At 55.5% G+C, this 21,928-nt stretch overlaps 1 protein-coding gene across 1 annotated transcript in view; it reads right to left on the minus strand.

Moving 5' to 3' along the window:
- Positions 1-3,797: 3,797 nt before the first annotated feature.
- LOC144675696 (complement factor B-like) overlaps positions 3,798-21,928 on the minus strand; it is a gene marked incomplete at its 3' end in the record, with an annotated part of 63,024 nt that continues 44,893 nt past the window's right edge. The window contains exons 8-16 of the mRNA XM_078536329.1: positions 21,294-21,422; positions 20,157-20,237; positions 18,093-18,233; positions 17,029-17,147; positions 16,012-16,126; positions 9,677-9,833; positions 6,535-6,620; positions 5,593-5,717; positions 3,798-3,876 (exon numbers count right to left, since the gene is read on the minus strand). Of these exons, the coding sequence (XP_078392455.1) occupies positions 3,798-3,876; positions 5,593-5,717; positions 6,535-6,620; positions 9,677-9,833; positions 16,012-16,126; positions 17,029-17,147; positions 18,093-18,233; positions 20,157-20,237; positions 21,294-21,422 (1,032 nt within the window). The remainder of the gene's footprint in view (positions 3,877-5,592; positions 5,718-6,534; positions 6,621-9,676; positions 9,834-16,011; positions 16,127-17,028; positions 17,148-18,092; positions 18,234-20,156; positions 20,238-21,293; positions 21,423-21,928) is intronic.

Genomic DNA, 21,928 nt, shown 5'->3' on the forward strand with positions numbered 1-21,928 from the left:
AGAGAGAGAGGACAGAATGGTGAACAGAGAAATAGAGAGAGAGTGGAAAGACTGGGGAACAAAGGGATAGAGAGAGAGGGGACAGACATGGGAACAGATGGATAGAGAGAGGGGACAGACTGGGGAACAGACGGATAGAGAGAGGGGAATGACTGGGTACAGAGGGTTGGAGAGAGGAAACAGACTGGGGAACAGAGGGATAGAGAGAGGGGACTGACTAGGTACAGAGGGATAGAGAGAGGGGACAGACTGGGGAACAGAGGGAGAGATAGAGAGGACCGACTGGGGAACAGAGGGATATAGAGAGCGGGACAGACTGGGGAACAGAGGGATATAGAGAGCGGGGACAGACTGGGGAACAGAGGGATAGAGAGAGGGGACAGACTGGGGAACAGAGGGATAGAGAGAGGGGACTGACTGGGGAACAGAGGGATAGAGAGAGGGGACAGACTTTGTAACTGTGGGATAGAGAGAGGGGACAGAATGGGGAACAGAGGGATAGAGAGAGGGGACAGACTAGGGAACAGAGGGATAGAGAGAGAGGACAGACTGGGGAACAGAGGGATAGAGAGAGGGGACAGACTGGGTAACAGAGGGATAGAGAGAGGGGACTGACTGGGGAACAGAGGGATAGAGAGAGGGGACAGACTGGGGAACAGAGGGATAGAGAGTGGGGACAGACTGGGGAACAGAGGGATAGAGAGAGGGGACAGACTGGGGAACAGAGGGAGAGAATGAGGGGACAGACTGGGGAATAGCGGGATAGAGAGAGGGAACAGACTGGGGAACAGAGGGATAGAGAGAGGGGACAGGTTGGGGAAAAGACGGATAGAGAGAGGGGACAGACTGGGGAACAGAGGGAGAGAGAGAGGGGACAGACTGGGGAACAGAGGGATAGAGAGAGGGGACAGACTGGGTAACAGAGGGATAGAGAGAGGGAACAGACTGGGGAACAGAGGGATAGAGAGAGGGGACAGACTGTGGAACAGAAGGATAGAGAGAGAGGGGACAGACTGGGGAACAGAGGGATAGAGAGAGGGGACAGACTGGGGAACAGCGGGATAGAGAGAGGGGACAGAATGGGGAACAGAGGGATAGAGAGAGATGACAGACTGGGGAACAGAGGGATAGAGAGAGGGGACAGACTGGGGAACATGGGATAGAGAGAGAGGACAGACTGGGGAACAGAGGGATAGGGAGTGAGAACAGACTTAGGAACAGAGGGATAGAGAGAGAGGACAGACTGAGGAACAGAGGGATGGAGAGAGGGGACAGACTGTGGAACAGAGGGAAAGAGAGAGGGAACAGACTGGGGAACTGAGGGATGGAGAGAGGGGACAGACTGGGGAACAGAGGGATAGAGAGAGGGGACAGACTGGGGAACAGAGAGATAGAGAGAGGGGACAGACTGGGGAACTGAGGGATGGAGAGAGGGGACAGACTGGGGAACAGAGGGATAGAGAGATGGGACAGACTGGGGAACAGAGGGATAGAGAGATGGGACAGACTGGGGAACAGAGGGATAGAAGGAGGGGGCAGACTGGGGAACAGAGGGATAGAGAGAGAGGGGACTGACTGGGGAACAGAGGGATAGAGAGAGGGGTCAGACTGGTGAACAGAGGGGTAGAGAGAGGGGACAGATTGGGGAACAGAGGGATAGAGCGAGGGGACAGACTGGGGAAGAGAGGGATAGGGAGAGGGAACAGACTGGGTAACAGATGGATAGAGAGAGAGGACAGACTGGGGAACAGAGGGATAGAGAGAGGGGACTGACTGGGGAACAGAAGGATAGAGAGAGGGGATTGACTGGCGAACAGAGGGAAAGAGAGAGGGGACAGACTGGGGAACAGAGGGATAGAGCGAGGGGACAGACTGGGGATGAGAGGGATTGGGAGAGGGGACAGACTGGGGAACAGAGGGATAGAGAGAGGGGACAGACTGGGGAACAGAGGGATAGAGAGAGTCGGGACAGACTGAGGAACAGAGGGATAGAGAGAGAGGACAGACTGGGGAACAGAGGGATAGAGAGAGGGGACTGACTGGGTACAGAGGGTTGGAGAGAGGAAACAGACTGGGGAACAGAGGGATGGTGAGAGGGGACAGACTGGGGAACAGAGGGATAGAGAGAGGGGATAGACTGGGGAACAGAGGGATAGAGAGAGGGGACAGACTGGGGAACAGAGGGATAGAGAGAGGGGACAGACTTGGGAACAGAGGGATGGAGAGAGGGGACTGACTGGGTACAGAGAGATAGAGAGAGGGGACAGACTGGGGAACAGAGGGATAGAGAGAGGGGACTGACTGGGGAACAGAGTGATAGAGAGAGAGGACCGACTGGGGAACAGAGTGATAGAGAGAGGGGACAGACTGGGGAACAGAGGGATAGAAGGAGGGGACAGATTGGGGAACAGAGTAATAGAGAGAGAGAACAGACTGGGGAACAGAGGGATAGAGAGAGGGGACAGACTGGGGAACAGAGGGATAGAGAGAGGGGACAGACTGGGGAACAGAGGGATAGAGAGAGGGGACAGTCTGGGGAACAGAGGGATAGAGATAGTGGACAGACTGGAGAACAGAGGGATAGAGAGAGGGGACAGACTGGGGAACAGAGGGATAGAGAGAGGGGACAGAGTTTAGAACAGAGGGATGGAGAGAGGGGACTGACTGGTTACAGAGAGATAGAGAGAGGGGACAGACTGGGGAACAGAGGGATAGAGAGAGGGGACTGACTGTGGAACAGAGGGATAGAGAGAGAGGACCGACTGGCGAACAGAGTGATAGAGAGAGGGGACAGACTGGGGAACAGAGGGATTGAAGGAGGGGACAGATTGGGGAACAGAGGAATAGAGAGAGAGAACAGACTGGGGAACAGAGGGATAGAGAGAGGGGACAGACTGGGGAACAGAGGGATAGAGAGAGGGGACAGACTGGGTAACAGAGGGATAGAGAGAGGGGACAGACTGGGGAACAGAGGGATAGAGAGAGGGCACAGTCTGGGGAACAGAGGGATAGAGATAATAGACAGACTGGAGAACAGAGGGATAGAGAGAGGGGACAGACTGGGGAACAGAGGGATAGAGAGAGGGGACAGACTGGGGAACAGAGGGATTGAGAGAGGGGACAGACTGGGGATCAGAGGGATAGAAATAGGAGACAGACTGGGGAACAGAGGGATAGAGAGAGGGGACATACTGGGGAACAGAGGGATAGAGAGAGGGGACAGACTGGGGAACAGAGGGATCGAGCGAGGGGACAGACTGGGGAACAGAGGGATAGAGAGAGGGGACAGACTGGAGAACAGAGGGATAGAGAGAGGGGACAGACTGGGGAACAGAGGGATAGAGAGAGGGGACAGACTGGGGAACAGAGGGATAGAGAGAGGGGACAGAGTGGGGAACAGAGGGATAGAGAGAGGGGACAGACTGGTGAACAGAGGGATAGAGAGAAGGGACAAACTTGGGAACAGAGTGATAGAGAGAGGGGACAGACTGGGGAACAGAGTGATAGAGAGATGGGACAGACTGGTGAACAGAGGGATAGAGCGAGGGGACAGACTGGGGAACAGAGGGATAGAGAGAGGGGATTGACTGGGGAACAGAGAGATAGAGAGAGGGGACAGACTGGGGAACAGAGGGATAGAGAGAGGGGACAGACTGGGGAACAGAGGGATAGAGGGGCATAATGGGTAATACTGGGATAGACACAGGAGTGATTTTGGGCTACGGATGGATTGAGAGCTGGGCAGAATGGAGAACATTGAACATGTTATTTATGTTTCTGTTGATAGCTGGTATTACCTTGGCACGCATCCACTCCATCTCCTTTGGCGCAGAGCTGACTTTCATCCAGATCGTCTTTCCGACATTCATCGCGTGGCTAGTTCAGAGAGAATCGGTGAGTGTTTCATGTTGCCATGAGCAAGAGGGAGGGAGTTAATGAGTGATCGGGGGACGACTGGGGCACTGTCAGAGGGAGGGAGGCTGCCTATGGTAGTAGGGCGGTTTATCTTGGCCCATTCCATGCCTTCGACCGTCCCGGCCCTAGGAGAGGGGGATGGCAGAGATTTACCGGAACGTTACCCGGGGATGTGGAGGGAGACTGGGAGGGAGACGGGGAGGAGCTGGGGCCACTCTCCTCGGAGCGGAGAATGTCAAGGGGGAGATTGAATCGAGATGTCCCCAATTGATGGGTTCTCAAGATTCCCACATTTTTCATATCATCAACGGGGATATGACTTTATCTGAAACCAGACAATGAGAGGAGCATTATTTCCCTTTAAAACAATCAACACGAAACTAAAGCCCATCAAAATCTGGCATAAACAATCGCTGCTAACTACGGGGGCAGGAAGACCACAATCAATGCAATAATGTGAACCCATCAATACTCCACACGTACAATGGCTTTCAGTTGAAGACTTGTTACGGGGGGGCAGGAAGACAATGATAAACATCATGCGAGCCCATTAAAAACAACGAGACAGCAATCACCTGGGGAAGCCCGCCAAAATCAGATAAAAAACTAACCTTGATTTGGATTGAGATAAGATATTTGGGGGGATAAAAACAGTGACACAGAAGGCTGAGCAGTTTGGAAAGCTGACTCAGGGCAGTGAGCAGTGGGGCGCGGTTGAAGCAGAGGTTTTAAGCAGGGAGATGAGCCCAGCGGAGGGAGGAGACCCGGAGGCTTTGCAGACCCGCAGGCAACATTACGGCGAGGGGCACGGGGTGGCGGACTCAGACTCAAGACTCAGACAACAAGGCCTCAATCGCAGCCCTCCACGAAGATCGACACCCCACCACCGCGCCCTCCAAACACGGACCAGGACCACCTGGGGACGGCAGGCCCCAGAGGACACAAAGTGCGTACCTCCAAAAACTGCAACCGGCTCAGCTGGCCGGATTTCGAATGGCCAAGGCACCTGGGGTTGGTGAGTATGATCCCTGACCTCTCCGAGTTCAATGCAGTTAGGTTTTGGGGGTGGGACAAGGGTAAGGGGGTCAGGAGCGCGATTCTCCCTCGTTATGCCGTGTACTCCCCGTTCTTAAGGAAGTCCACTTTGTATGATCTCGGCATCAGACATTCATCGCGAGTCTAGTTCAGAGAGAATCGGTGAGGGTTTCGTGTTGCCATGAGCAAGAGGGAGGAAGTTAATGAGTGATCGGGGGATGTCTGGGACACTGTCAGAGGGAGGGAAGCTGCTTCCAGTGTCGGGAGGGTAGGGAAACCAGAGGGACAGGGATCGGAGGTGATTGGGATAAGAACCAGAGTTGGTGGGTGTGTGTTGTGTGTTGGGTGGGAGATGGGGAAAGGTTTTGTGGGACCCAGCGAGTTTGTTGTGATCTGGAAGGTTCTGCCTGAAAGGGCGGCGGGAGCAGATTCAATAGGAACACTCGGAATGGGGGGAATCGGAGAAACACTGGAAGGGGAAAAATTCACAGGGCGATGGGGAGGGGGGAGAGAGCAGGAGGAGGGAGTGGGATCAATTGGATAGCTCTACCAGAGAGCCAGCACGAGGGGGGGGGGAGATGGGCAGAATGGCCTCCTCCTGCACTCTTTCAGTCTACTATTAAAAAGACGGAATGCAGTTACCTGAATAGAAATGAGTCCAAACTTCAGCGCGGGTGACCGCATATTCCTCTCAGTTAATCCCCATCCGGAGACATAACCTGAAATCTCTCTTGGTTCCGTGCCACTAAACCCAGTCAGGATTCGGTCTAAGATCACACAGCACGGGGTTAGATACAGAGTAAAGCTCCCTCTACACTGTCCCCATCAAACACTCCCAGGACAGGTACAGCACGGGGTTAGATACAGAGTAAAGCTCCCTCTACACTGTCCCCATCAAACACTCCCAGGACAGGTACAGCATGGGGTTAGATACAGAGTAAAGCTCCCTCTACACTGTCCCCCAACAAACACTCCCAGGACAGGTACAGCACGGGGTTAGATACAGAGTAAAGCTCCCTCTACACTCTCCCCATCCAACACTCCCAGGACAGGTACAGCACGGGGTTAGATACAGAGTAAATCTCCCTCTACACCGTCCCCATCAAACACTCCCAGGACAGGTACAGCACGGGGTTAGATACCGAGTAAATCTCTCTCTACACCGTCCCCATCAAACACTCCCAGGACAGCTATAGCACGGGGTTAGATACAGAGTAAAGCTCCCTCTACACTGTCCCCATCAAACACTCCCAGGACAGGTACAGCACGGGGTTAGGTACAGAGTAAATCTCTCTCTACACCGTCCCCATCAAACACTCCCAGGACAGCTATAGCATGGGTTAGATACAGAGTAAATCTCCCTCTACACTGTCCCCATCAAACACTCCCAGGACAGGTACAGCACGGGGTTAGATACAGAGTAAAACTCCCTCTACACCGTCCCCATCAAACACAGGGTTAGATACAGAGTAAAGCTCCCTCTACACCGTCCCCATCAAACACTCCCAGGACAGGGACAGCAGGATAATGTCAGGCGAGGCCCCACCATGCCGAACAGCCTCTGAAGCTGCCCACTTGACCTACCTTGGTATTTGCACTGATTGTGCCAGGTCCCAGCAGGGGATGGGAGGAAATCGTTCACCTCCTTGGTGCAGGGGAGACACACGGGTCTAGCGGGAGAGGCAGAGACAAGAAGGCCACAGTTACCAGAGCAACAACTCGGGAAGCATTTGTCGCATTAAAAAGGAAATCGCTTCGAGAGCCAAGGGAAAGTTGACACCTGGCAACAGCCCAAAGCAGCACCAAGGGATCTGGGTGTCCTGGTGCATGAATCTCGAAAAGTTGGTGTGCAGATGCAGCAAGTGATTTGGGGGAAGGCAAGTGAAATGTTGTCCTTTATTGCGAGGGGGGATGGAGGATAAAGGTCGGGGAGTCTCGCTCCGACTGTACAGGGCGTTGGGGAGTCTGCACCTGGAGCACTGGGGACAGTTTTGGCCTCCCTACTTAAGGAGGGATAGACTCGCACTGGAGGCCGTTCAGAGAAGGTCGATTCCTGGGACGAAGGGGGTTTGTCTTGTGAGGAGAGGTTGAGCAGGTTGGGCCCTGTACCCATTGGAGTTTAGAAGAATGAGAGGCGACCTTATCGAGACAGATAAGGTTCGGAGGTGGGGGGAGGGAGCTCGACAGGGGGGGATACTGGGAGGATGTTTCCCCCTCGTGAGGGTGAATCTAGAAGGGGGAGAGGGGGCACAGTTTCAGAATGAGGGGTCTCCCGTTGGAGACAGAGATGAGGAGGAATTTCTTCTCTCAGAGGGTGGTCAGCCTGTGGGATTCTCTCCCTCCCTCCCTCAGAGAGCAGTGGAGGCCGGGGCGTTGGATATACTCAAGGCCGAGTGAGGCGGGTTTCTGATCGACGAGGGTGACGAAGGTAATGGGGAGTGAGGGACAGGAAAGCGGAGTTAAGGGCACAGTCAGATCAGGTGTGATCTTCTCGAATGGGGGAACAGGCTCGAGGGGCCGAATGGCCCACTCTTGCTCCTAATTCTAGTTTGTTTATTGCCACTGAATTGTGATGATGAGGGGCTGAATGGCCTCCTGCTGTAGAAATCTTTTTTTCATTCATTCACAGGGTGTGGGCGTCTCTGGCTGGGCCCAGCGTTCATTGCCCGTCCCTAATTGCCCCTGGAGAAGGTGGTGGGTGAGCCGCCTTCTTGAGCCGCTGCAGTCCCCGTGTGGTGTAGGTACACCCACGGCGCTGTTAGGGAGGGAGTTCCAGGACTTGGACCCCAGCGACAGTGAAGGAACGGCCGATATATGTCCAAGTCGGGATGGGTGAGGGGCTCGGAGGGGAACTTCCAGGTGGTGGTGTTCCCCATGTGTCTGCTGCCCTTGTCCTTCTAGATGGTAGAGGTCGTGGGTTTGGGCGACGCTGTCGAAGGAGCCTTGGTGAGTTGCTGCAGTGCATCCTGTAGATGGTACACACACTGCTGCTACTGTGCGTCGGTGGTGGAGGGAGTGAATGTTTGTGGATGGGGTGCCGATCAAGCGGGGGCTGCTTTGTCCTGGACGGTGTCGAGCTTCTCGAGTGTTGTGGGAGATGTGCTCATCCAGCCAAGTGGGGAGTATCACATCCCACTTCTGACTTGTGCCTTGTAGATGGTGGACAGGCTTTGGGGAGTCAGGAGGTGAGTTACTCTTCGCAGGATTCCCAGCCTCTGACCTGCTCTTGTAGCCACAGTATTTATATGGCTGGTCCAGTTCAGTTTCTGGTCAATGGTAACCCCCAGGATGTTGACAGTGGGGGATTCAGTGATGGTAATGCCATTGAACGTCAAGGGGTGATGGTTGGATTCTCTCTTGTTGGAGATGGTCATTGCCTGCACTTGTGTGGCGTGAATGTTACTTGCCACTTGTCAGCCCAAGCCTGGATATTGTCCAGGTCTTGCTGCATTTGGACATGGACTGCTTCAGTATCTGAGGAGTGGTGAATGGTGCTGAACATTGTACAATCATCAGCCAACATCCCCACTTCTGACCTTATAATGGAGGGAAGGTCATTGATGAAGCAGCTGAAGATGGTTGGGCCGAGGACACTACCCTGAGGAACTCCTGCAGTGATGGTCAGTGATCAATGCAGGTGATGATAGTTTATGCATAAAATTCTTGGAGAGGCATTAATATATTGAGAAAGGGATGAACGTGTGCTACCTGGACACAGGGCAGCTAATACCAGAATGGGGAGGTCCGAATCTGGTCTAACCGAGGGATACGGAGACCGGGACTGTGCTCGGTGCTCCGAGTGTGGTCTAACCGAGGGATAGGGAGACTGGAAATGTGCACAGCGCTCCAAGTGTGGTCTAAACGAGGGATACGGAGACCGGAATTGTTCACGGTGCTCCGAGTGTGGTCTAACTGAGGGATACGGAGACTGGGACTGTGCACGGTGCTCCGAGTGTGGGTCTAACCGAGGGATAGGGAGACCGGAACTGTGCACGGTGCTCCAAGTGTGGTCTAACCGAGGGATACGGAGACCGGGACTGTGCACGGTGCTCCGAGTGTGGTCTAACCGAGGGATACGGAGACCGGGACCGTGCACGGTGCTCCGAGTCTGGTCTAACCGAGGGATACGGAGACCGGGACCGTGCACGGTGCTCTGAGTGTGGTCTAACCGAGGGATAGGGAGACCGGGACTGTGCACGGTGCTCCGAGTGTGGTCTAACCGAGGGATACGGAGACCGGGACTGTGCACGGTGCTCCGAGTGTGGTCTAACCGAGGGATACGGAGACCGGGACCGTGCACGGTGCTCTGAGTGTGGTCTAACCGAGGGATAGGGAGACCGGGACTGTGCACGGTGCTCCGAGTGTGGTCTAACCGAGGGATACGGAGACCGGGACTGTGCACGGTGCTCCGAGTGTGGTCTAACCGAGGGATACGGAAACCGGGACTGTGCACGGTGCTCCGAGTGTGGTCTAACCGAGGGATACGGAGACCGGGACTGTGCACGGTGCTCCGAGTGTGGTCTAACCGAGGGATACGGAGACCGGAACTGTGCATGGTGCTCCCAGTGTGGTCTAACCGAGGGATACGGAGATCGGGACTGTGCACGGTGCTCCGAGTGTGGTCTAACCGAGGGATACGGAGACCGGGACTGGACTCTGCGGAGTGGGAGTGTGTGGCTCCGAGCTGAGCGAGGTTACTGAGGAGGGGTTGGACTCGAGTGCTGACCTGATCTTCTCACTGAACGAGATCTCTTGGTCGATGCGCAGCAGTGCGATGTCATAGGCGTAGTTCGCGTGGAGCAGCGCCTCAGTCATGTTGAAGCGGGAGTGGATGTGGATCTCAATGACGTTCCTCACCCTGGTCGTACTGGATCTTAGGGAGCCTGCAGGAAGATTTCGGAAGGGGTGAGGAGTTGGCCGATGGCCCTATTGCCGCTCACTTCCCCCGGTGGTGTATCACCCCTGAGCGGCACACTCCACTCTCCACCTCCCTCCTCCCATCCAAACGCTCCCCAAAGCCCTTAACCCCACTCCCGCCGGACAACCGACACCCCACCCCCGCCCAGCTCTATCGCCTTCCCCCCGCCACCCCTCCTCCTCAGTGGCCCCAAATACCCCACCGTGTGCCAACATGGCCGGCGAGACCCCACCCCCGCCCGAGCTCCCACCCCCTACACTCCCTCCACCGCCAACACCTTCAGCAGCCCCGAGGATGGAGGGACCTGGGAGGCGGAGAGGACGAGGGAGTGAAAGACGGAGTTCCGACCTACTCGCAATCCCACCACCTATGGGGATCGTTGGCGGTGGTGGGGGATCAAGGCTATAGAGGCCAGGATTGGAGGAGCATGCAGATCTCGGAGGACTGGAGGAGGATACAGAGATAGGGAGGGCTGTAGGGGCTGGAGGAGGTTACAGAGATAGGGAGGGTTGTAGGGGCTGGAGGAGGTTACAGAGATAGGGAGGGTTGTAGGGGCTGGAGGAGTTTACAGAGATAGGGAGGGTTGTAGGGGCTGGAGGAGGTTACAGAGATAAGGAGGGTTGTAGGGGCTGGAGGAGGTTACAGAGATAGGGAGGGTTGTAGGGGCTGGAGGAGGTTACAGAGATAGGGAGGGTTGTAGGGGCTGCAGGAGGTTACAGAGACAGGGAGGGTGTAGGGGCTGGAGGAGGTTACAGAGATAGGGAGGGTTGTAGGGGCTGGAGGAGTTTAATGAGATAGGGAGGGTTGTAGGGGCTGGAGGAGGTTACAGAGATAAGGAGGGTTGTAGGGGCTGGAGGAGGTTACAGAGATAGGAAGGGTTGTAGGGGCTGGAGGAGGTTACAGAGATAGGGAGGGTTGTAGGGGGCTGGAGGAGGTTACAGAGATAGGGAGGGTTGTAGGGGCTGCAGGAGGTTACAGAGACAGGGAGGGTGTAGGGGCTGGAGGAGGTTACAGAGATACGGAGGGTTGTAGGGGCTTGAGGAGGTTACAGAGATGGGAGGGGTTGTAGGGGCTGGAGGAGGTTACAGAGATAGGGAGGGTTGTAGGGTCTGGAGGAGTTTACAGAGATAGGGAGGGTTGTAGGGGGTGGAGGAGGTAACAGAGATAGGGAGGGTTGTAGAGGTTGGAGGAGGTTACAGAGATAGGGAGGGTTGTAGGGGCTTGAGGAGGTTACAGAGATAGGGAGTGTTGTAGGGGCTGGAGGAGGTTACAGAGATAGGGAGGGCTGTAGGGTCTGGAGGAGGTTACAGAGAAAGGGAGGGGTGTAGGGGCTGGAGGAGGTTACAGAGATAGGGAGGGTTGTAGGGGCTGGTGGCGGTCAGAGAGAAAAGGAGGGGTGTAGGGGCTGGAGGAGGTTGTAGCGATAGGGAGGTTTTTAAGGGGCTGTAGGAGTTTACCGAGATAGGGAGGGTTGTTGGGGCTGGGGGAGGTTACAGAGAAAGGGAGGGTTGTGAGGGCTGGAGGAGGTTACAGAGATCGGGAGGGTTGTAGGGACTGGAGGTTATAGAGATCGGGAGGGTTGTCGGGGCTGGAGGAGGTTACAGAGATAGGGAGGGCTGTAGGGTCTGGAGGAGGTTACAGAGAAAGGGAGGGGTGTAGGGGCTGGAGGAGGTTACAGAGATAGGGAGGGTTGTAGGGGCTGGTGGCGGTCAGAGAGAAAAGGAGGGGTGTAGGGGCTGGAGGAGGTTGTAGCGATAGGGAGGTTTTTAAGGGGCTGTAGGAGTTTACCGAGACAGGGAGGGTTGTTGGGGCTGGGGGAGGTTACAGAGAAAGGGAGGGTTGTGAGGGCTGGAGGAGGTTACAGAGATCGGGAGGGTTGTAGGGGCTGGAGGAGGTCACAGAGATAGGGAGGGTTGTAGGGGCTGGAGGAGGTTACAGAGGTAGGGAGGGTTGTTGGGGGCCGGAGGAGGTTACAGAGATAGCGAGGGTTGTTGGGGCTGGAGGAGGTTACAGAGATAGGGAGGGGTGTAGGGGCTGGAAGAGGTTACAGTGATAGGGAGGGTTGTAGGGGCTGGAGGAGGTTACAGAGATAGGGAGGGGTGTAGGGGCTGGAGGAGGTTACAGAGATAGGGAGGGGTGTAGGGGTTGGAGGATGTTACAGAGATAGGGATGGCTTTTGGGGCTGGAGGAGGTTACAGAGATAGGGATTGTTGTAGGGGCTGTGGGAGGTTACAGAAATAGGGAGGGGTGTAGGGGCTGGAGGAGGTTACAGAGATGGGGAGGTTTGTAGGGGCTGTTGGAGGTTACAGAGATAGGGAGGGTTGTGAGGGCTGGAGGAGGTTGCAGAGATCGGGAGGGTTGTAGGGACTGGAGGTTACAGAGATCGGGAGGGTTGTCGGGGCTGGAGGAGGTTACAGAGATAGGGAGGGTTGTAGGGGCTGGAGGAGGTTACAGAGATATGGAGGGTTGTAGGGGCTGGAGGAGGTTACAGAGGTAGGGAGGGTTGTAGGGGCCGGAGGAGGTTACAGAGATAGGGAGGGTTGTAGGGGCTGGAGGAGGTTACAGAGATATGGAGGGTTGTAGGGGCTGGAGGAGGTTACAGAGGTAGGGAGGGTTGTAGGGGCTGGAGGAGGTTACAGAGATAGGGAGGGTTGTAGGGGCTGGAGGAGGTTACAGAGATAGGGAGGGGTGTAGGGGCTGGAAGAGGTTACAGTGATAGGGAGGGTTGTAGGGGCTGGAGGAGGTTACAGAGATAGGGAGGGGTGTAGGGTCTAGAGGCGTTTACAGAGATAGGGAGGGTTGTAGAGGCTGGAGGTGGTTACAGAGATAGGGAGGGGTGTAGGGGCTGGACAAGGTTACAGAGATAGGGAGGGTTGTAGGGGCTGGAGGAGGTTACAGAGATAGGGAGGGTTGTAGGGGCTGGAGGAGGTAACAGAGATAGGGAGGGTTGTAGGGGCTGGACGAGGTTACAGAGATAGGGAGGGTTGTAGGGGCTGGAGGAGGTTACAGAGATAGGGAGGGTTGTAGGGGCTGGAGGAGGTAACAGAGATAGGGAGGGTTGTAGGGGCTGGAGGAGGTTACAGAGATAGGGAGGGTTGTAGGAGGTTACAAAGATAGGGAGGGTTGTAGGGGCTTGAGGAGGTTACAGAGATAGGGAGGGCTGTAGGGTCTGGAGGAGGTTACAGAGAAAGGGAGGGGTGTAGGGGCTGGAGGAGGTTACAGAGATAGGGAGGGTTGTAGGGGCTGGTGGCGGTCAGAGAGAAAAGGAGGGGTGTAGGGGCTGGAGGAGGTTGCAGCGATAGGGAGGTTTTTAAGGGGCTGTAGGAGTTTACCGAGATAGGGAGGGTTGTTGGGGCTGGGGGAGGTTACAGAGATAGGGAGGGTTGTAGGGGCTGTAGGAGGTTACAGAGATAGGGAGGTTTGTAGGGGCTGTAGGAGGTTACAGAGATAGGGAGGGTTGTGAGGGTTGGAGGAGGTTACAGAGATCGGGAGGGTTGTAGGGACTGGAGGTTATAGAGATCGGGAGGGTTGTCGGGGCTGGAGGAGGTTACAGAGATAGGGAGGGTTGTAGGGGCTGGAGGAGGTCACAGAGATAGGGAGGGTTGTAGGGGCTGGAGGAGGTTACAGAGGTAGGGAGGGTTGTTGGGGGCCGGAGGAGGTTACAGAGATAGCGAGGGTTGTTGGGGCTGGAGGAGGTTACAGAGATAGGGAGGGGTGTAGGGGCTGGAAGAGGTTACAGTGATAGGGAGGGTTGTAGGGGCTGGAGGAGGTTACAGAGATAGGGAGGGTTGTAGGGGCTGGAGGAGGTTACAGAGATAGGGAGGGGTGTAGGGGTTGGAGGAGGTTACAGAGATAGGGATGGCTTTTGGGGCTGGAGGAGGTTACAGAGATAGGGATTGTTGTAGGGGCTGTGGGAGGTTACAGAAATAGGGAGGGGTGTAGGGGCTGGAGGATGTTACAGAGATGGGGAGGTTTGTAGGGGCTGTAGGAGGTTACAGAGATAGGGAGGGTTGTGAGGGCTGGAGGAGGTTGCAGAGATCGGGAGGGTTGTAGGGACTGGAGGTTACAGAGATCGGGAGGGTTGTCGGGGCTGGAGGAGGTTACAGAGATAGGGAGGGTTGTAGGGGCTGGAGGAGGTTACAGAGATAGGGAGGGTTGTAGGGGCTGGAGGAGGTTACAGAGGTAGGGAGGGTTGTAGGGGCCGGAGGAGGTTACAGAGATAGGGAGGGTTGTAGGGGCTGGAGGAGGTTACAGAGATATGGAGGGTTGTAGGGGCTGGAGGAGGTTACAGAGGTAGGGAGGGTTGTAGGGGCCGGAGGAGGTTACAGAGATAGGGAGGGTTGTAGGGGCTGGAGGAGGTTACAGAGTTAGGGAGGGGTGTAGGGGCTGGAAGAGGTTACAGTGATAGGGAGGGTTGTAGGGGCTGGAGGAGGTTACAGAGATAGGGAGGGGTGTAGGGTCTGGAGGCGTTTACAGAGATAGGGAGGGTTGTAGAGGCTGGAGGTGGTTACAGAGATAGGGAGGGGTGTAGGGGCTGGACGAGGTTACAGAGATAGGGAGGGTTGTAGGGGCTGGAGGAGGTTACAGAGGTAGGGAGGGTTGTAGGGGCCGGAGGAGGTTACAGAGATAGGGAGGGTTGTAGGGGCTGGAGGAGGTTACAGAGATAGGGAGGGGTGTAGGGGCTGGAAGAGGTTACAGTGATAGGGAGGGTTGTAGGGGCTGGAGGAGGTTACAGAGATAGGGAGGGGTGTAGGGTCTGGAGGCGTTTACAGAGATAGGGAGGGTTGTAGAGGCTGGAGGTGGTTACAGAGATAGGGAGGGGTGTAGGGGCTGGACGAGGTTACTGAGATAGGGAGGGTTGTAGGGGCTTGAGGAGGTTACAGAGATAGGGAGTGTTGTAGGGGCTGGAGGAGGTTACAGAGATAGGGAGGGTTGTAGGGGCTGGAGGACTTTACAGAGATAGGGAGGGCTGTAGGGTCTGGAGGAGGTTACAGAGAAAGGGAGGGGTGAAGGGGCTGGAGGAGGTTACAGTGATAGGGAGGGTTGTAGGGGCTGGTGGCGGTCAGAGAGAAAAGGAGGGGTATAGGGGCTGGAGGAGGTTGCAGCGATAGGGAGGTTTTTAAGGGGCTGTAGGAGTTTACCGAGATAGGGAGGGTTGTTGGGGCTGGGGGAGGTTACAGAGATAGGGAGGGTTGTAGGGGCTGGAGGAGGTTACAGAGATAGGGAGGTTTGTAGGGGCTGTAGGGGGTTACAGAGATAGGGAGGGTTGTGAGGGCTGGAGGAGGTTACAGAGATCGGGAGGGTTGTAGGGACTGGAGGTTATAGAGATCGGGAGGGTTGTCGGGGCTGGAGGAGGTTACAGAGATAGGGAGGGTTGTAGGGGCTGGAGGAGGTCACAGAGATAGGGAGGGTTGTAGGGGCTGGAGGAGGTCACAGAGATAGGGAGGGGTGTAGGGGGCTGGAGGAGTTTATGGAGCCTGTTGCACAGGGACAGGTGGAGGCCATTCAGCCCCCTCCTGCCCCACCGAATGACCCTATCTCCACCCTGCCCTCCCCATTCTCTTTATACCCCCTCTCATCGCTGCCTTACAACGGGGGCTTCGAGCTGGCCACTCGTTCCCCCAGCCTCAATACCCCCTGGGTCGGGTGGGAGCGAATTCCCAGGGCCCCAAATCTCCTCCACCCTTGGCGTGAAAATCCTTCCTGCACTCAAGCGGAAGGTCTACAATCTGGAGGTTCTGCGCCAGATCCCCCCTCCACCCCAAACCCGCTGACCCCCACCACCACCACCACCTCCCACGCCACGTTCAGGACTCCCACCCCCCACCCCGCACACACACACAAACACACCCCTTCCGCCAACCCGCTGGATCCCTCTTACCCCATCATCCCAGGCCCAGACGGGCCTACTCCGACACTAGGCCGCAAACGAAGCCTGGCTCTTTCCTGCGCCCTGGGGTCGGCGCCAAGGGGAAAGGGTGTGGAGGGAAGGGACGGTAGGGGTGGCGGAGGGAGGGAGAGTCAGTCCGGCCTCAGTCCGCGCGCCGGGCGAGGGTCTCGATCAAGAGGCCGAGGATGGAGTTGGGGCGGGGTGGGTGAGGGTGTCGGGCCTGCCGGGCGAGGCTGGGGGGCGGGTGACTTACCGAATCGAACCTTCACCTCGGAGGCGTTGATGACCCGCGTCTCGACGAACATGTTGTGGGCGGCGGTGAGTACCCACGAGGGAGAGACGATGGACCCTCCTCCAGCGTAGGCCCCCTGAAAGGTCAAGCGGGAGACAATGGCGGGTCAAGGAGGGAGGCCGGGAAATGACCCCGAGCCGATATCCGAGCCCCCGACCCGCCCCGCCCCGCCCGGCAACAACCACCCCCCCTCACCCCAACCCACCAAACTCCCCCTCGGAAACCCCGACACAGCCCAACCCGGCCTCTTGAGGGTAGGGCTGGCCGCTCACCCGCTCCCCTCCGGAACATTCCGTCTTTCCCATCGGCAGCGCCAGGGACTTGGCTTTGCCTCCCCTAGAAGCCCTACCCAAGGGGTGGGAGTTGGTGGGGGAGGAAACAAACCACTCAAGGCCAATACTTCAAATACCCTGGGAGTGTTTGATGGGGACGGTGTAGAGGAAGCTTTACTCTGTATCTAACCCCGTGCTGTACCTGTCCTGGGAGTGTTTGATGGGGACGGTGTAGAGGGAGATTTACTCTGTATCTAACCCCATGCTGTACCTGTCCTGGGAGTGTTTGATGGGGACAGTGTAGAGGGAGCTTTATTCTGTATCTAACCCCGTGCTGTACCTGTCCTGGGAGTGTTTGATGGGGACGGTGTAGAGGGAGCTTTACTCTGTATCTAACCCCGTGCTGTACCTGTCCTGGGAGTGTTTGATGGGGACGGTGTAGAGGGAGATTTACTCTGTATCTAACCCCATGCTGTACCTGTCCTGGGAGTGTTTGATGGGGACAGTGTAGAGGGAGCTTTATTCTGTATCTAACCCCGTGCTGTACCTGTCCTGGGAGTGTTTGATGGGACAGTGTAGAGGGAGCTTTACTCTGTATCTAACCCCGTGCTGTACCTGTCCTGGGAGTGTTTGATGGGGACAGTGTAGAGGGTGCGCACTCCGATGACAGTTTGCGTGCTGAGGAACTCTCTAGTCTGTCCCTTACCATCTTTAAATATATTTGCCAGGGCCATTGCTTCTCTTCAACCCTCTCTCCACCGTAGATTCTGCCAAAACTCCTCGCCCTCCGACTACGCCCCCTGATCCCGCATCCTGTGACACCACCTGAGAATGAACACACACTCCACTGTCAATCCTGACATCTTCATCTTCACTGGAATACATGGGAAAGGTGATAAGGAGAGGGTCTGTTTAATATCACTGGGAGAAAAATAATCCATTGGGATTGTGTACAGTGGGAGTGAACGGTAAGGGGTTTGGGTCCATTGGGATTGTGTACAGTGGGAGTGAACGAGAAGGGGTTTGGGTCCATTGGGATTGTGTACAGTGGGAGTGAACGGGAAGGGGTTTGGGTACATTGGGATTGTGTACAGTGGGAGTGAACGGGAAGGGGTTTGGGTCCATTGGGATTGTGGACAGTGGGAGTGAACGGGAAGGGGTTTGGGGTCCATTGGGATTGTGTACAGTGGGAGTGAACGGGAAGGGGTTTGGGTCCATTGCGATTGTGTACAGTGGGAGTGAACGGGAAGGTGTTTGGGTCCATTGGGATTGTGTACAGTGGGAGTGAAGGGGAAGGGGTTTGGGATTGGGATTGTGTACAGTGGGAGTGAAGGGGAAGGGGTTTGGATCCATTGGGATTGTGGACAGTGGGAGTGAACGGGAAGGGGTTTGGGTCCATTGGGATTGTGGACAGTGGGAGTGAACGGGAAGGGGTTTGGGATTGGGATTGTGTACAGTGGGAGTGAAGGGGAAGGGGTTTGAGATTGGGATTGTGTACAGTGAGAGTGAAGGGGAAGGGGTTTGGGATTGGGATTGTGGACAGTGGGAGTGAACGGGAAGGGGTTTGGGATTGGGATTGTGTACAGTGGGAGTGAAGGGGAAGGGGTTTGAGATTGGGATTGTGTACAGTGAGAGTGAAGGGGAAGGGGTTTGGGATTGGGATTGTGGACAGTGGGAGTGAACGGGAAGGGGTTTGGGATTGGGATTGTAGACAGTGGGAGTGAATCTTTGACCTGTTTCTCCCCAGCCCAATCCCAGCCCAGTACTCACTCTCTGGCTGGTCAATGAGATCTGTTAACTCTACCAGTTGATCATAGCTGTTGAAGTAGTAGGAATGTGTTTGTCCCTTCTTGGTTGTGAGTTTCTCCAGCTCCGGTTTACTGGCATCCCCGATGCCAATGGCGAAGATATCTGTCAACAGAACAACAATCGTTGTTATACAACCACCATGGCCCCTCTCCTCCCTGCTTCCTCACTTGCCTCCTCTCTCCCACCTCCCCCTTTCATCTCCCCCCCCCCATCCACATCTCCTTCCTCCCTCATGTCTTTACCTCCTCCTGCTTCCCCCCCCCCTTCAATCTCTAGATACGACTCACCTCCCACACTCCCGGGGTTGGGGGGAACGAGTTTCCTCGTTCTCCCCACCCTCCGAGCGGGGACAGGTTCTCCCAGCTGAAGCCCCTCATCACTGGGACCCCGTGCTGGTGAGTCCCCTCCGCGGCCCGGACACCCTCCATGAGCTGCGGAAGTTTGGGATTGGACATGATGGTCCAGCTGCGACCTTCCCCGGAATTTCCCAGGCGTTTTTTTTCTTTCAACAGCCTCCTCCTCTCCGTCCTACATTCCTCTCCAAGTAAGGTCGAGGATGCCGTCTGTACTTTTCAACAACTTCCTCCACGTGAGCCTTGAGTGATTTGAGTCCCTCCACCCCCAAGTCTCCCCCTACACTCCCCTTTCAAATTGTACCTTTTAATTCCTTGCCTCCCCTCCATCTTCCGACCAAACTCTGCCACACCCCCTAAGACATGAAAGAGGTCAGCGTAAAAACAGCAAACGCTGGGAAAAAAAACTCAATAGGTCTGGCAGCGTCTGTGGTGTGAGAGGCGGAATTAACATCCCAATTCTGCGTGACTTTACCTTCAGAGTCCATAACGAGACCATGAACTGTTCAAATCAAACCTTACTTGCCGTTTATTTCAGATCGGACATTGCCGCACCCTCAACAAAAAAAAAAGAGGCTGCCACAGGTCACATGATTTGCAACCAGGGAACAGAGGATGGTCTGTCTCCCCCAGCCTGGGCTTGTAACAAAGAGCGAGGCATCGGAACTCGTCATACCTGCAGCGGCGCTAATAGCCACCATCGATCTCCTCAGGTGGACAATGGGTTTTGGCCAGAGGCATAGAAACTGATTGTTAACCCCCCCTGAAACTGACTCGCCAGTGAGCAAGGTGGGTGACCTTGACTTTTTTGAAGGTTTCAAGGTTGCTTTCCTGGAGTCCCTGGCCTGCTTGCCGCTAAACACCCAGCCGTTCAACACCAAAGTTAGGCTCCAGGCTGCTGACATAACCTGCCTCGGGCCTAAACGTCCTTGAAGCTTGGTTCTCTGGAACCGTCTTGCCATCTCCTGTAGAGAGGACCGAGTCTCTGAACACCAAACCTCACCCTGTCGCGCCATCAGGAAACTCAGCACCCCCTGCTTTGAGCTAGCACAAGGCGATTGGACTATTGCTCCCACATGAAGGGGTCCTCACTGGACCCCGACCATCATGCGAATTAAGATCCACTTTTTTGTTCCCCTCTCAAGACTTGCCCAGTGGTAATACCCTCGCCTCCTTCTGTGCTTGTGTGTGTATATACGTAGTTGCGATGAACTCCCCACCACCCCGGGTTTGAATGTACGTGTAAACTAAGCTTCTGATTCATCCCGAAAGAGAGTGTGCGGGGAGTCACTTGAAAACTGAGGCAACAGAGGGTTGGCGGGAAACAGGAAACAGCCGGCTTCAAAGAGTGAGACGGCCTCTGCACAGGCACAGATGCCGAGAGGAACAAAGGAGGCTCCTCGGGCGCGTCTGTGGCAAAACTGCACCTCTTCGAACTTCCCTGTGTTAAACTGCGTCTGCCCCTGGACTGCCCGGTTTGCCACTCTGCCTGTGTCCACTCGAGGCCCATTATTGTCTGGATTACGTTTCACCCCCGCGTGCAACCTTAACGTCAACAGCACCTTGTGAGGTTCCGCCCTTCACAACCTCCACAAAACACAGCAGGGGGTCCGAACCTCGAAACCCCGCAGGGATTATTACGTGAGAGGGAGAAAATGGTGAAGGCTCTTACCCAGGTTCTGGTCCGGATCTGGGACAGTGTCCTTGATCTTTTCAACAACGTCTGTGGGATCGGGTCCCACGTTCTGTCGGCCTGGAGGGAAGGTGCTTAAATGATTAGGAGTTTGCGATAAAACCTCCGATCAAACGTAACTCATGGGCAAAAAATTACCAATTGTTAAAGGCAAATAAGTTCCATCACAAACACAGACACTTAAATCGGAAGGAGAGTGGGTTAGATACAGGGAAAAGCTCCCTCTACACTGTCCCCATCAAACACTCCCAGGACAGGTACAGCACGGGGTTAGATACAGAGTAAAGCTCCCTCTACACTGTCCCCATCAAACACTCCCAGGACAGGTACAGCACGGGGTTAGATACAGAGTAAAGCTCCCTCTACACTCTCCCCATCAAACACTCCCAGGATAGGTACAGCACGGGGTTAGATACAGAGTAAAGCTCACTCTACACTGTCCCCATCAAACACTCCCAGGAAAGAACAACATAGAGTTAGGCAGTGCAGCACTCCCTCAGCATTGACCCTCTGACAGTGTGGCGCTCCTTCAGTACCGACCCTCCGACAGTGCAGCACTCCCTCAGTACTGACCCTCCGACAGTGCGGCTCTCCCTCAGCACTGACCCTCCGACAGTGCGGCGCTCCCTCAGTACTGACCCTCCGACAGTGCGGCTCTCCCTCAGCACTGACCCTCCGACAGTGCGGCGCTCCCTCGGCACTGACCCTCCGACAGTGCGGCGCTCCCTCAGCACCGACCCTCTGAAATTAGGCCATTCGGCCCATCGAGTCTGCTCCGCCATTCAATCAGGGCTGATAAGTTTCTCAACACCCATTCTCCCGCCTTCTCCCCGTCACCTTTGATCCCCTTACCAATCGAGAACCTATCTATCTCGGTCTTAAATACACTCAATGACCTGGCCTCCACAGCCTTCTGTGGCAATGAATTCCATAGATTCACCACTCTCTGGCTAAAGAAGTTTCTCCTCATCTCTGTTCTAAAAGGTCTTCCCTTTACTCTGAGGCTGTGCCCTCGGGTCCTAGTCTCTCCTACTAATGGAAACATCTTCCCCACGTCCACTCTATCCAGGCCTTTCAGTATTCTGTAAGTTTCAGGGTTCTGTAATATCGCGTTACCGTCTGTAATGAGCAGGATTATCTGTCCACGCACTCCGTGTCCACCGGGTTTCTGCATCGTCTCATTGACGTGCTCCAGAACCTTTGTCAGGGCTTCTCCGATATTGGTGCCCATGTGGTCGATGTAATCTGTGGGGACAGGAACCCTGTTGTATCATCGCTTGTCGCCGACTGACCGAGCGGGTAGAGAGAGAATGTGAGGCGGGCAGAGAGCACCTGAGGGCGGAGTCCAACGCAAGATGCGGCAGTGAGAGAGAGACGGAGCGAGGGAGACAGGGAGGGAGAGTGAGACCGGGTGAGAGAGGCACGGTGGGTGTACCGTGAGAGAGACAGAGAAAGCGACGGAGGAGAAAGAGAGGCAGAGAGAGAGAGCGAGAGAGAGAGAGAGACAGAGTGAGGGGGAATTGGGGAGGGAGAGAAAGACAGTGAGAGGGGGATGGAGAGGGAGTGAGACAGAGAGAGAGACGGAGAGAGAGAGACAGGGAGAGTGTCGGAGTGACAGGGATAAAGAGACAGGGTGACGGAGTGAGACAGAGTGTGAGAGAAGGAGGCAGACAGAGAGAGAGAGAGAGAGAGTGTGAGAGACTTGCAGAGAGTGAGACAGACAGAGTGAGAAAGGCATGGGAAGAATGAGA

This window comes from Cetorhinus maximus, unplaced genomic scaffold (assembly GCF_964194155.1).
Source record: "Cetorhinus maximus unplaced genomic scaffold, sCetMax3.hap1.1 HAP1_SCAFFOLD_1104, whole genome shotgun sequence".
NCBI lineage: Eukaryota > Metazoa > Chordata > Chondrichthyes > Lamniformes > Cetorhinidae > Cetorhinus > Cetorhinus maximus.